This window comes from Scyliorhinus torazame, chromosome 14, assembly GCF_047496885.1.
Source record: "Scyliorhinus torazame isolate Kashiwa2021f chromosome 14, sScyTor2.1, whole genome shotgun sequence".
Lineage (NCBI taxonomy): Eukaryota > Metazoa > Chordata > Chondrichthyes > Carcharhiniformes > Scyliorhinidae > Scyliorhinus > Scyliorhinus torazame.
Genome location: NC_092720.1, coordinates 33,919,883 through 33,933,597, shown reverse-complemented (window position 1 = coordinate 33,933,597; position 13,715 = coordinate 33,919,883). Strand labels below are relative to the sequence as shown.

The 13,715-nt window shown below is 51.3% G+C and overlaps 1 protein-coding gene across 1 annotated transcript; it reads left to right on the top strand.

The window, feature by feature from the left end:
• The first annotated feature begins 4,715 nt into the window (after positions 1 to 4,715).
• chst2b (carbohydrate (N-acetylglucosamine-6-O) sulfotransferase 2b) lies at positions 4,716 to 13,030 on the top strand. Its single transcript, XM_072473894.1, has one exon. It carries the CDS (start codon positions 6,741 to 6,743, stop codon positions 8,043 to 8,045), a length of 1,305 nt encoding a protein of 434 aa, XP_072329995.1. The 5' UTR covers positions 4,716 to 6,740; the 3' UTR covers positions 8,046 to 13,030.
• Positions 13,031 to 13,715: the final 685 nt, after the last annotated feature.

The window sequence follows — 13,715 nt, the reverse complement described above, 5'->3', positions numbered from 1 at the left end:
CGGAGCAGACTCGATGGGCCAAGTGGCCTAATTCTGCTCCTATGCCTTATGGTCTTATTATTAAAGAATAACATGATATTTAGAAAGTCAAAATGCAATCAGAGTCAGCATGATTTTATGAAGGGTAAATCATGTTTGACTAATTTGCTACAGCTCTTTGAAGATGTAACAAGCCAAGTTGATCATGGGGATACTGTAGATGTAGTATATCTGGACTTCCAAATGCATTTGATTAGGTGCTGCACAAAAGGTTAATACACAAGGTTAGATTACATGGGATTGCACGTAAATTATTAGTTTGGATTGAAGACTGGCTAACTGGCAGAAGGTAGTGAGTCAGGGTAAATGGATCTTTTTCTGGTTGGCAAAATGTAACTAGTGGGGTGCCTCAGGGTTCGGTCCTCGGGGCACCAATTATTTGCAATGACTTGGATGTAGGGTTGGAAGATACTATAGCCAAATTTGCAGATGACACTAAAATAGGTGGGATTGTAAGTTCCAATGAGGAAATAAGGGGCGGGATTCTCCGACCCCCCGCCGGGTTGGAGAATCGCCGGGGGCTGGCGTGAATCCCGCCACCGCCGGTTGCCGAATTCTCCGGCACCGGAGATTTGGCGGGGGCGGGAATCGCGCCGCACCGGTTGGCGCCCCCCCCCCCCCCCCCCCCCCACTGGCGATTCTCCGGCCTGGATGGGCCGAAATCCCGCTGCTGGAATGCCTGTCCCACCGGCGTGGATTAAACCACCTCTCTTACCGGCGGGACAAGACGGCGCGGGCGGGCTCCGGGGTCCAGGGGGGGGGGCGCGGGGCAATCTGGCCCCGGGGGGTGCCCCCACGGTGGCCTGGCCCGCGATCGGGGCCCACCTGATCTGTGGGGGCACTCTTTTCCTTCCGCCTTTGCCATGGTCTCCACCATGGCAGAGGCGGGAGAGACCCCCTCCACTGCGCATGTGCGGGGATGCCGTGAGCGGCCGCTGATGCTCCCGCGCATGCGCCGCCCGGCAATGTCATTTCCGCGCCAGCTGGCGGGGCACCAAAGGCCTTTCCCGCCAGTTGGCGGGACGGAAATCAGTCCGGCGCGGGCCTAGCCCCTCAAGGTTAGGGCTCGGCCGCTCAAGATGCGGAGGATTCCGCACCTTTGGGGCGGCGCGATGCCAGACTGATTTGTGCCGTTTTTGGCGCCGGTTGGCGGACATCGCGCCAATTACGGAGAATTTCGCTCAAGAACTTTACAAAAGGATATAGATAGGTTAGTGAGTGGGCTAAAATCTGACAGATATACAGCTGAAATACAAATAATATTTTGGCCTTTGTAGCTAAAGGGATAGAGCATAAAAGTAGCGACGTTTTGCTGCAACTGTCCACAGCATTGGTGAGACCGCACCTGGAGTACTGTGTATAGTTTGGGCCCCCTTATTTGTGAGGAGGGATTGAGCAGTTTAGTCTATACTCTCTCAAGTTTAGAAGAATGAGAGAAGATCTAAATGAGATATTTAAGAAGGTATTGACAAAGTAGGTGTGGAGCAGATGCTTTCTCTTGTGGGGAAATCGAGAACGAGAGGTCATAGTTTTAGGATAAGGGGTAGCAGATTTAAAACAGAGATGAGAAGAAATTACTTCTCTCAAGAGTTGTGAATTTAAAAAAAATTCATTTACAGGATGTGGGCATGACTTGTTCCGCCAGCATTTCCTGCCCATCCCTGCTTGCCCTTCAGAAGGTGGTGGTGAACTGCCTTCTTGAACCCTGCAGTCCTTGAGGTGAGGTACACCCACCGTGCTATTACGGAGGGAGGTTCCAGGATGTTGTGAGGGAACATGAATTATATTTCCAAGTCAGGTTGGTGGGAAATTTGGATGGGACCCTCCAGGTGATGGGGTTCCCAGGTATCTGTTGTTCTTGATCTTCTAGATGGTAGTGGTTGTGGGTTGGAAGGTGCTGTCTAAGGAACCTTGGCGAGTTACTGCTGTGCATTTTGTTGATGGTAAACACAGTGCATTTTGTTGAGGGTCCCTAGCCTTTGACCTGCCCTGGTAGCCACAGTATTAATATGGCTAGTCCAGTTCAATTTCTGATCAATGGTAATCCCCAGGATGTGATTGTGGAGGGTTCAGCGATGGTAATGCCATTGAATGTCAAGGGGTGGTGGTTAGATCCTCTCTTGCAGGCGATGGACATTGCCTGCCACTTGTGTGGCACAAATGTAGTTTGTCACTTGTCAGTCCAAGCCTGGATATTGTCCCAGTCTTGTTGCATTTGGACACGGACTGCTTAATTATCTGAGGAGTCACGAATGGTGCTGAATGTTGTGCAGTCATCCACAAACATCCCCAATTCTGGCCTTATGATGGAAGGGAGGTTCATTGATGAAGCAGCCAGGTTGGGCCCAGAACACTACCCTGAGGAATGCCTGCAGTGATGTCCTGAAGCTGAGATGATTGACCTCAAACCACCACAACAATTTTCCTTTGTGCCAGGTATCACTCCAACCAGTGGGGTTTTTTCCCCTGATTCCATTGACTCCAGTTTAGCTAGGGCTCCTTGATGCCATACTCGGTCAAAACCTGTCACTCTCACCTTACCTCTGGCATTCAGCTTGTTTGTTCATGTTTGAACCAAGGTTGTAATGAGGTCAGGAGCTGAGTTGCCCTGCGGAACCCAAACTGAGCGTCTGTGAACCAGTTATTGTTGAGTAAGTGTCACTTGGTAGCATTGTTGATGATTCCTTCCATCACTTTGCTGTAGACTGATAGGGTGGTAATTGGCTGGGTTGGATTTGTCCTGTTTCTTATGTACAGGACACACCCGGGCAATTTTCCACATTGCTGGGTCGATGCCAGTGTTGTAGCTGTACTGGAACAGCTTGGCTCGGGGTGCAGCCAGTTCTGCAGTACAAGTTCTGGAGTACTATTACCGGGATATTGTCAGGGCCTTTGCCGTATCCAGTGCCTTCAGCCGTTTCTTCATATCTTGAGGAGTGAATCGTATTGACTGAAGACTGATCTCTGTGATACTGGGGACCTCCAGAGGAGACAGAGATGGATCATCCACTCCACACTAATGGCTGAAGGTTTTTGTGAATGCCTCAGCCTTGTCTTTTGCACATATGTGCTGGGCTCCTCCATCATTGAAGATGGGGATATTTGTGGAGCCTCCTCCTCCAGTGAGTTGATTAATTGTCCACCATCATTCATGGCTGGATGTGGCAGAACTGCAGAGCTTAGATCTTGCACATTTGTTGTGCAATCACTTGGCTGTCTATTACTTGCTGCTTATGCTGTTTGGCACATAAGTAGTCCTGTGTTATAGCTTCACCAGGTTGACAGCTCATTTTTCGGCATTTCTGATGTTGCTCCTGCACTCGTCATTGAACCAGGGTTGATCCCCTGGCTTGATGGTAATGGTAGAGTGGGGGATATGCCGGGCCATGAGGTTGCAGGTTGAATACAATTCTGCTGCTGCTGATGGCCTCATGAATGCCCAATCCCAATTGCTAGTTCAGTTCGAAGTCCATTTGGTAGTGTCACACACGATGAAGGGTATCCTCAATGTGAAGACATTGTCTTCCCAAGGACTCACCAATCATGGACAGATTATTGATGATGAATATGTCCACCTGCTGCAGTCTAGCAGTCCGTTTAGTAGTCTGTGGTGGTACTACCACTCTTGATGATGGACACTGAAATCCCCAGAACATATTCTGCACCCTTGTGGCTTCCTGGTGTTCAACATGATTCATCAGTGGCCGGTCTGTGGTAACCTTGTGGTCCAGAGTCTATGTTGAAGACTCCCAGCCATTCCCTCCCGACTGTTTACCAAATACATTGTGCAGCAGATCTGCTGGTCTGTCCTGCCGGTGAGAGCAGACCATGTCTGTGTCTGGGACATTGTCTGTAAGGTATGATTCTGTATGACTCCAGTTTCAGTAGCGGTTGAATCACCTACTTGCTAGGTAAGACCAGGTAAGGATGGCAAATTCCCTAAAGGGCAACAATCGACAATGGTCATCATTGGACTTTTAACTCCAGTTATTTTACTGAGTTGAAATTCCATCACCAGCCGTGGTGGGATTCGAACCCAGGACCCCAGATCATTATCCTGGGTCTCTGGTTTACTAGTCCAGGGACAATACCACTATGCCACTGCCTCCCCATGGAATTCTTCTGTGGAATTCACTACTGCGGTGGATGCTGGGATATTGAGTAAATTTAAGGAGGAGGTAGACAGATTTTTAAATAGTAATGTGTTGAAGGGTTATGGAGAACGGGCAGGAAAGTGGATGTGAGGTCGGGATGAGATCACCCATGATTGTATTGAATGGCGGAGCGGGCTCGAGGGGCTGAATTCCCAACTCCTGCTTCTTATGTTCTTGCGTCAAGGCGAGGGAGTGGTGGAGTGTTAAAACGGCTCTCTCGGGTGGGCGTTTAAGATCCCATGGCACCATCTCAAGGAAGAGCACAGGAGTTCTCCCCAGTGTTCCGGTAAATGTTTATTCCTGGATCAACAAATACTCAGAACACATGATCTGGTTGTGATCACTTTATTGTTTGTGGGAGTTTAACTGTCTGCAAATTGGCATTGCTCCGAAAGTACTTCAGTGGCTGTAAAGAGCTTCCCAAAAGGTGCTGAATAAAAACAGGAATTCTCTCGCACAGAATACCATCAGAACATTATCCCAAAAGAATACAATGCAAAGCCCATCAACTTCCAGTACGCCTTCACCACAGAGGTGCGTGTTTGGGGAGGGCAGTGGCGTTTTGGCTTGTCCGTTGCTGGCGCAGTTGCCTTGAGATGACCTGGAGTGTAAGTGAACAGGGAAGGGAGTGAGTGAGGGGGGCCTCTGTCTTCACCCACTACCCCAGCTGAGAAAACAGCGCTGGCTCTCACTGAGAACAAGGTAGCCACATCCGGAATGCAGCCCCGACCGAGACAACGTAATATTTTCCACTTGAACGAAACATGAATCTGCAAGAACGCCCCGAGTGTCGAGAGAGAGCCGGGGTCGGATTCCCTCCATTACCTGAGACGCCTCCCTGTTCAATGCAACGGGATCCGCCCCCCCCACCAGATCCAGCCCACAGCACAGGGGCGAGGAGGGGGCTTGACTGACAACATCATCCGCCAGTTAAGCAGCAAACGGTGCTGCTCACCCTGGGCCCAATCGGAGTTACCCCAGAGGGCGGGATTTAAAGATCTGGGCGAGAGACTGGAGCTGGGAAGAGGCGCGCGTCTGGGATTGGAAAGCGGGCAGAGAGAGGGACTCACACACACAGTTTACCCTCTCCCTTACCCCCCTCCCCCAAGGAGGGGAGGGTCACCCTGTCTGTGTGTGTGGGACCTCTCCCGGTGTCTTTTTAAAGGCTGTTGCACCGAGAGTGAAAAAGGCGGAGTGAGGAGCAAGGAGGATGATTCACCGGCAGAGGCAGCGGAGCGGAGCCCGGGGAGGAGGGAGAGAGGCGGCGGCCGGAGGCACTGAGTGAGCGGGGGGGGGGGGGGGGGGGGGGGGGCAGAGCAGCCTGAACGGGCTTGGCGCCCCCCACACCCCGGCCGAGGGGGATCGGAAAGTCTGCCATCTCTCTGTAAACAAGACGGCGGAGTGAGGAGGGGGCTGCAGCCCGCGCCCGGCTGCTTTGTGGGGGAAGGTGTGCGGCGATGCAGTGAGGCACCGGGAACCTTTCCCCTTTTCATTTGGATTTGAAAACAAAGAGAGAGCGGCAGAGACATTGACAATAAATCATCAGCATCAGCACCCGGGAGAGGAGCCGGGCCGCCTGGCGGCGTGAGGGCGACCATCCGCCCAGGAGGAGGAGGCTGAGGGGGATCTTCCCACCGGGAGACGGGCATTTCGGTCGGAGGAGCTGCCGCCTCCCATCCCCAATCCTGAGCAGCAGCGGCAGCAGCATGCGGGGGGAGCCGGGCTGAGGGACCGAAACGGACCGAGCTGACCCGGGCTGAGGGACCGAAACGGACCGAGCTGACCCGGGCTGAGGGACCGAAACGGACCGAGCTGACCCGGGCTGAGGGACCGAAACGGACCGAGCTGACCCGGGCTGAGGGGCCGAGCTGACCCGGGCTGAGGGGCCGAGCTGACCCGAGCAGAGCTGACCCGGGCTGAGGGGCCGAGCTGACCCGAGCAGAGCTGACCCGGGCTGAGGGGCCGAGCTGACCCGGGCTGAGGGACCGAAACGTACCGACCTGACCCGGGCTGAGGATCCGAGCTGACCCGAGCGGTGCTGACCCGGGTCGGGGGACTGAGCTGACCCGGGCTGAGGGACGGAGCCGGGCTGAGCTGACCCGGGCTGAGGGACGGAGCCGGGCTGAGCTGACCCGGGCTGAGGGACGGAGCCGGGCTGAGCTGACCCGGGCCGAGCTGACCCGGGCTGAGGGACGGAGCCGGGCTGAGGGACGGAGCCGGGCTGAGCTGACCCGGGCCGAGCTGACCCGGGCTGAGGGACGGAGCCGGGCTGAGGGACGGAGCCGGGCTGAGGGACGGAGCCGGGCTGAGCTGACCCGGGCTGAGGGACGGAGCCGGGCTGAGCTGACCCGGGCTGAGGGACGGAGCCGGGCTGAGCTGACCCGGGCCGAGCTGACCCGGGCTGAGGGACGGAGCCGGGCTGAGCTGACCCGGGCTGAGGGACGGAGCCGGGCTGAGCTGACCCGGGCCGAGCTGACCCGGGCTGAGGGACGGAGCCGGGCTGAGCTGACCCGGGCAGCGGCCCCGGCTGCCGGGGGCTGCGGGAGGATGAAGGTGCTCCGCAGGAAGGCGGCCCTGCTGGTCCTGGGCTACGCGCTGCTGCTGGTCCTCACCATGCTGCACTTCGCCGACTACCGGGGGGCCAAGGAGTGCGCCCAGCTCAAGTACGTGCCCTACCCGCTGCGCTACACGGCCGAGCAGCCGCAGCGGGGCCCGCCGCCCGGCCCCCGCCCCGGAGTGGCAGCGGGCCCGGTGCCCGGGCCGGCCCCCGGGCGGCGGCAGCACGTCTACGTCTTCACCACCTGGCGCTCGGGCTCCAGCTTCGTGGGCGAGCTCTTCAACCAGAACCCCGGCGTCTTCTTCCTGTACGAGCCGCTGTGGCACATCTGGCAGAAGCTGTACCCGGGCGACGCGCTGACGCTGCAGGGGGCCGCCCGCGACATGCTGGCCTTCCTCTACCGCTGCGACCTCTCCATCTTCCAGCTCTACAACGGCGGCAACAATGTCACCAGCATGGGCATCTTCGGCGCGCCGCGCAACAAGGTGGTGTGCTCCTACCCGCTGTGCCGGGCCTACAGCAAGCAGCGGGTGGGCCTGATCGACGAGCACGTGTGCAAGAGCGAGTGCCCGCCCCAGCACCTGGACTCGCTGCAGGCCGAGTGCCACAAGTACGGCACCATCGTCATCAAGGGGGTGCGCATCTTCGACCTCAACGTGCTGGCCCCCCTGATGAAGGACCCCTCCATCGACCTCAAGGTCATCCACCTGGTCAGGGACCCCAGGGCCGTGGCCAGCTCCCGCATCAAGTCCCGCAACGGCCTGATCCGCGAGAGCCTGCAGGTGATGAGGAGCAAGGACCCCAAGGGGCGCCGCCTGAAGGTCTACGATGGGTTCCAGAGGAGCCGGCGCGACGCGGTGGACTACCATGCCCTCAACGCGCTGGAGGTCATCTGCACCAGCATGGTCAGGACGGTCCAGATGGCGAGGGAGCCGCCAGACTGGCTGAAGGACAATTACAGGGTGGTGCGCTACGAGGACCTGGTGGAGGACCCCATCAGGTGTCTGAAGGACATGTACCACTTCGTCAACCTGTCGGTCAGCGAGGACATTGAGAGGTTCGTGCTCAACATGACCATGGGGTCCAGTTACTCCTCCAAAAAGCCCTTTAGTGTTTCTTCCCGAAATGCTACCCAGGCCGCCAATGCGTGGAGGACCCAAATGACCTACTCCCAGATCAAACAAGTGGAGGAATATTGTCAACAGGCCATGGATTGGCTGGGCTACGAGAAAGTCCAAACCCCGGAAGAAGTCAAGGATTTCAGCAAGTCATTTGTAACCAAAATCCGGCTTTAAGCTAAAAATAGCACTCCAGTAATTCATTCCATCGAAACCCACATCGAAGAGGGAGGCCAAGGCAGATCCCAACCTGTTTACTTTATGAATGTACTTGGATCCAGGTCTGGGGAAAAAATACAAGTGTTCAAGAGGGTTTTTATATTATGTGGAGCGCACAGGTACAGCCATACCCGCATCCACATATCCTCACAATCACACAGACGCAGCCTCACACAGAAACAACCTCACACTGATATACCCTCTTACAGATATACCCTCACACCGATACACCCTCACACACATACACCCTCACACAAACATATCCACTTACACATACCCATTTATGTACACCCGCACACAGACACACACACATACCCTCTCACTAACTACTCACACACACATGCACACCCTCACACAGACATATCCACAGACACAATCATACAGACATTGCTCTCACATCGACATATTCACTCAAATAGACATTCACACACACGCCCTCTAACTCACGCACGTAGCTAATAACACTGAAAAACTGACTGGCCATGAATCACTTTGTGATCTTAAGGGAAATTTTCCTCATCAGCTGTTGATAACGGTGCAAAGTATTGAGTTGGCCATCGGAAATACTTGATTATTTGGGTTTAAAGTAGTTATATACATTGCTCTATGAATATATATGTATATAGTTCTTTTTTGTTGTCTGTTTGAATGAGTAACTTGATAATTTATCATTTAAAGAAAAAGTATTCTATTGTATTGATGGCATGTGGCGGTAGAATTGTGAGTCCAGTGCTTTGCTGCCAAAGTACACCTCATCAGAATCATGTTTGTTGCTCGATTGTTACCAGATAAAGCCCCAGTTCATGTTCCTTCCCCATAGGTTTTGTGAACCAAACAAAGGAGACAGTTGAAAAAAAAATAATCCGTTCATACTTTCATTCTTATTGTTACTTCATCGTTGAAAATGAATTCAGAAAAGTACAACAGACTACAAAAATAACATTTAATTACAGAACAATAATTGAAACCTTGCCAAGAATGTACCTGACATAGCACATTATTTGTTGTAAGACAAATTTGTTTTATGAATTATTTGGAGTCTCTGTGAGGCTACTAACAAAATGTTGAAATATACAGTATTTATGAGGTGAAGAGATACATTGAGCAACTGCATACCCAGAGTCTGACTTTTCTCCTTTAATTAAAGGCCAGACCAAACCATCTCCTTGAAGGGGCCTTTTATCATCGTTATACCACTGATGCCAGTGGTACAATATGCCGTCCTCCAATGCATGAACTCTGTAGAAGTTGTTTCAATCATTTTATTTTTAAATGCCTTCAAGTCGGTAGCAGTTATTTCCATAGAAGGACTGCAGCAGATTAATACAGGATGAACTTATTGTAGAGAGGATGATGCCATTGTGCGGGCAGACGTATACTGCAAAGCTGTTCCTAAGAGGTGGTCGCAGGCACTTGTACAGTGAAGTTGTGGGCCCGGGAGAGCACCACTAAAATAGAGACATAACGTCAGCTTTGCTGCTCTCCACTGTTTAGCCCAGTTAGTTAGCACCTTTTCAAACCAGGGCCTGTTTTTAACGTAGACTCATGGGTTGTACACATGCAAACGAGAGTTGGTCGACACTACTATGTCTAGGGGTTAAAACAATTGAAAAATAACATTAGAAAGTTTTAAAATCCAGACATCCAATTTGGACTCGCGTGATATAAATTTCAAACCCCGGGTATCGATGTGCAGCTGATTCTGCGGGTCTGCATGCTTCCTATGTAACAGAATGGCGGAGACACACGGAATAGATTCTGTTCATTCAGGTGGCCAGAATAAGAGATGCCAAATATAAAGAAAATGTGGGTCCCCCTGAAATCATTGGAACCCTGGATATTGCCTCCTGTTGATGGCAGGAGAATTCCGCACCTCATGTTGATGACATTTTCTCAAGGTAAAAATGCCTTGGAAATGCTTGGGGTACAGTAACTGTGTTATGTTGAAAGTCCTTCGCACCTTGGATTCAAATTGGTATCTATGTCAGATGGACAAAGTGATCCCACAGATATGCCAGTTGATGCCTCCTTAAAGGCAGAAGCTCCAAATACTGAATAGGAGCTGTCAGTTTGGGCTGCCCCATGCATCCTTCCCCCCCCCCCCCCCCCCCCCCAATCCCCCCAGCCCGAAAAATGCATTACTAGCTGATTACAGCCACTGAATCAGCTGGATTTCCCTGGATCACATCTCCCAGACTGAGTTAGTCTGCTGCACCAGCACCCTATTTTTACTGGTTAAAATAGCTAAGGTAGTTGATTCTTTTTTAATCAGCCAGAAAAATGCACCAGCACTCTGAGATATGTAGCACTGCTTGCTGCATACATCTCAGAATTCACTTGGAACTCTGGCAGCTCCTTTCCACAGTGATAAGTGGGCAGTGTAACTTTAGCTTCTCACTTACAGCTCCTGAGATGAAATCAGTGTAAGAAGACCGATATTGAGAATAAGGAATAACACAGTTTAGAGGGTGATAGACAGCACAGAGGGTTGTACCAGTGCCATCTCATTTCCAACACTGCCTTGTACACTTAGAGGAGGGGGGGGGGGGGAGGTTGTGGGGGAGGTCGATCAATAACGTTTACCTAGGGTCCACTGCTGAGGAAGATGCAATGTGATCGAGCACAGGGTTGAAGGATTTGCGTCGTTGCCTGAAATAGCTCACATGATGAGCGGCTGACTTCAATCATGCTGCTGAGGAAAGTTGAAAACTGGAGGCTAGTTAACGTCCAAAAAGAAGGGGGGGGTGGAGAAATCCCCGGGACCAATATACTTTTTAAAAAATTAGGAACCTTTCACTTACTGCCCCTAATCTGTAATTTTCCTCCTGCTGGAGTGTAAGAAAACGAGATTCAGTGTAGGTGATGTTGCAGAGCTAAACCGCCGATAGAGCAGCACATTAGCTGAGGAGCGCAGGTGCAGGTCGCAAATGGCCCTCAGACCATATACTACTGTTTTTGAGTATGTTGTTATTGTGCATGTATACAAACCTGAGTTCTTGCCACTTTTCATTTTTGCTGGCAAAGAGTTTGTGGGGAAAGCAATGGATGGCAGTCTACATTTATTGATTATGCAATGTGGTTCGATGAGCAGTGATATTGGGATTTATTTTGTGGATACAGATTAAATAAACATTTTCTGTAATAATACAGATTACCTATTTAACATGTATTTATTGCACCATGTTTTGTAATAACATTAAGAGAAATGTTGCAGACTTACAAACTATCAGTTGTTGAATTATTTAACAATAAATCCCTCAAAATTTAGAAGACTTCAAAACATTGGGCGCGATTTAAAGGAAAAGTTTGAGTGTGGTAGTGAGCGGGAACAGCCGTGAGCTCACCAACGCTTGGCCCGTCGAGGCCGTCACCGCTATAAAATGTGAATTGGTCCACTTAATGAGGCCCCACTGGTTGATTCACCGGGGCTGAGCTCGCCAGACTCCCGCTAAAAGGGAGAGCAGCACTTAAACTGCTCCTGCACAGCCAACCCCACACAGCTCACAGCTATGCCTCCAAGAAGACCAGCCCCACGATTTGGGGATGCTGACCTGGGCAAATTATTGGTCGTGGTCGAGGCCAGACAGATGCCCTGTTATTCCAAGGGCTTTGGAGGGTCAGCCACAGGGCAGCCAGTGCCGCCTGGGAGCAAGTGGCAGTGGCCGTCAGCTTGGGAGCATGACCACGAGGACTGGCACCCAGTGCTGTAAGATGATCAACGACCTCCATCGGGCAGCACGGGTGGGTTGGCACTGACCCCCACGAGAATGCATCAGGTGGTACAGTAATACAGTGTTGCTTCACAGCTCCAGGGTCCCAGGTTCGATTGCTGGCTTGGGTCACTCACTGTGGAGTCTGCACATTTTCCCCACAATCCAAAGATGTGCAGGTTAGGTGGATTGGCCATGCTGAAATTGTCCTCAGTGTCCAAAAAGGTTAAGTGGGGTTGCAGGGATAGGGTGGAGGTGGGGCTTAAGCAGATGCACTTTCCAAGGGCTGGTGAAGACTTGATGGACTGAATGGCCTCCTGTACTGTAAATTCTATGAATGTACCTGGGACCGCCCCCACCTGGCACCATTACCTGCCCCAGCCCACCCATGTCCAGCAGCGCCTCCCACGCCGCTATCTCCTCCCTGCCCCCATTTGGATGTGTGAAGTGGCCACTTAACTACGATTGTCAGTTCCATATTAGAAATAGCCTTTAGCCACATAGCCAGAGGCCCGTGGTCAGTGGGAGGTATGGGTGGTCAGTGGGGTAGATGGGCCAATGTTGCCCCCCAGAACGGGACTATATGGTCTATGGGTTGGCATGGTGGATCCACGGCGCTGATACCCATCCCCCCACAGCCCAGGCCATGGGTAGCCACCCCCCCTCGCTCCGCAACCCCCACCCCCTCCAATGGCAGCCCACTGCAATTAAGGCTGCCCCCCTCCCCCGAGCACTGTGGCAGCAACCCCAGTGCCCCAGGCTGTTTGCCTGTGAGCGGAGATGGCTACTCACTTCCCTCAGGTTGCCCTTCTGCCAGCTTCACCATTTTTAAAAAGGCATACTAATTGGTGCCCACGTGACCACTTGCCATTAGATCACACAGGGCCTTCACATAGGGGGTTGCTCCCGTTGATTGTATAGAGATTGGGCTTGAGTGGTGATTATTGGTTTCTTGCCACGCTACGGCGGATCTTGATTTTGGCAAAGGGGGCGGGCCTATTAGATCGCAAACAGATTGTCGCCCGCCACGCGGTTCCTGATTTTGACTCCAGCGATTAAACAGCCTCGTCTCGCTTAAGCGCAACACGGCCATTGAATCGCGTCCATTGCTTTTTTTTGTAACATAATCCACGTATTTCTGCCAATGCAATATATTTTATGTAACAAGAATGGAAATTGACACATATGTCAAGTATGGGACAGATTAGAACAAAATAAATAATTTGAAGAGGCTGTTGAAAGTTTTATTTCTTCCAAAGTTTGTATGTTCAAGTTCCACTTCAGTGGTGACCAGGGCGACATTTAAAGATCATTTATTTTACCCAGAGAAGCTCAAAATCTGATCGGGAAAACCAGTCTACAGCTGGAGAGCTGTATGCCGGTTTTCAGTCTGAGCCTGACACTTTTGTAAAAATATGGTATGTTTCCACTCATTGTCTTATTTTCATGCAGAACAATCATTGCTGTGAGACAGGATTGTCCAGAAGTACATTTGGGAAGAATTGAAACATTGCAAATTAAAACAGACATCGCAAAAGAATAGAACCCATGGATAATGTTAATCTATTTGAAAACAGTAAGCGCGCCTCTGACTGTATAAATGATCTGAACTCAAATTAAGCCTCATCTACAGGTACACATGAAATATAGTTGAACTGCACATATTTTGAAAAAGGTACTTTCCTGATGATGACAAAAAATAAAATAAGCAAAAACAAGAAGAACATTTATTAGAACTACTTGGGTATTATGTATTTCACGTAGGATGCAAGAAATGTCAAGTACATAATTGTTAATGCTAGAACCTGCTTGTCACATCCAGACTTTGCTATTCCTCTTATTTCTCGGTACAAATCCAAAGCTAATTGATAGCTAAATTTTGTTCTATGTGCTTAAGTTTGTTGATCATTGCACAGTG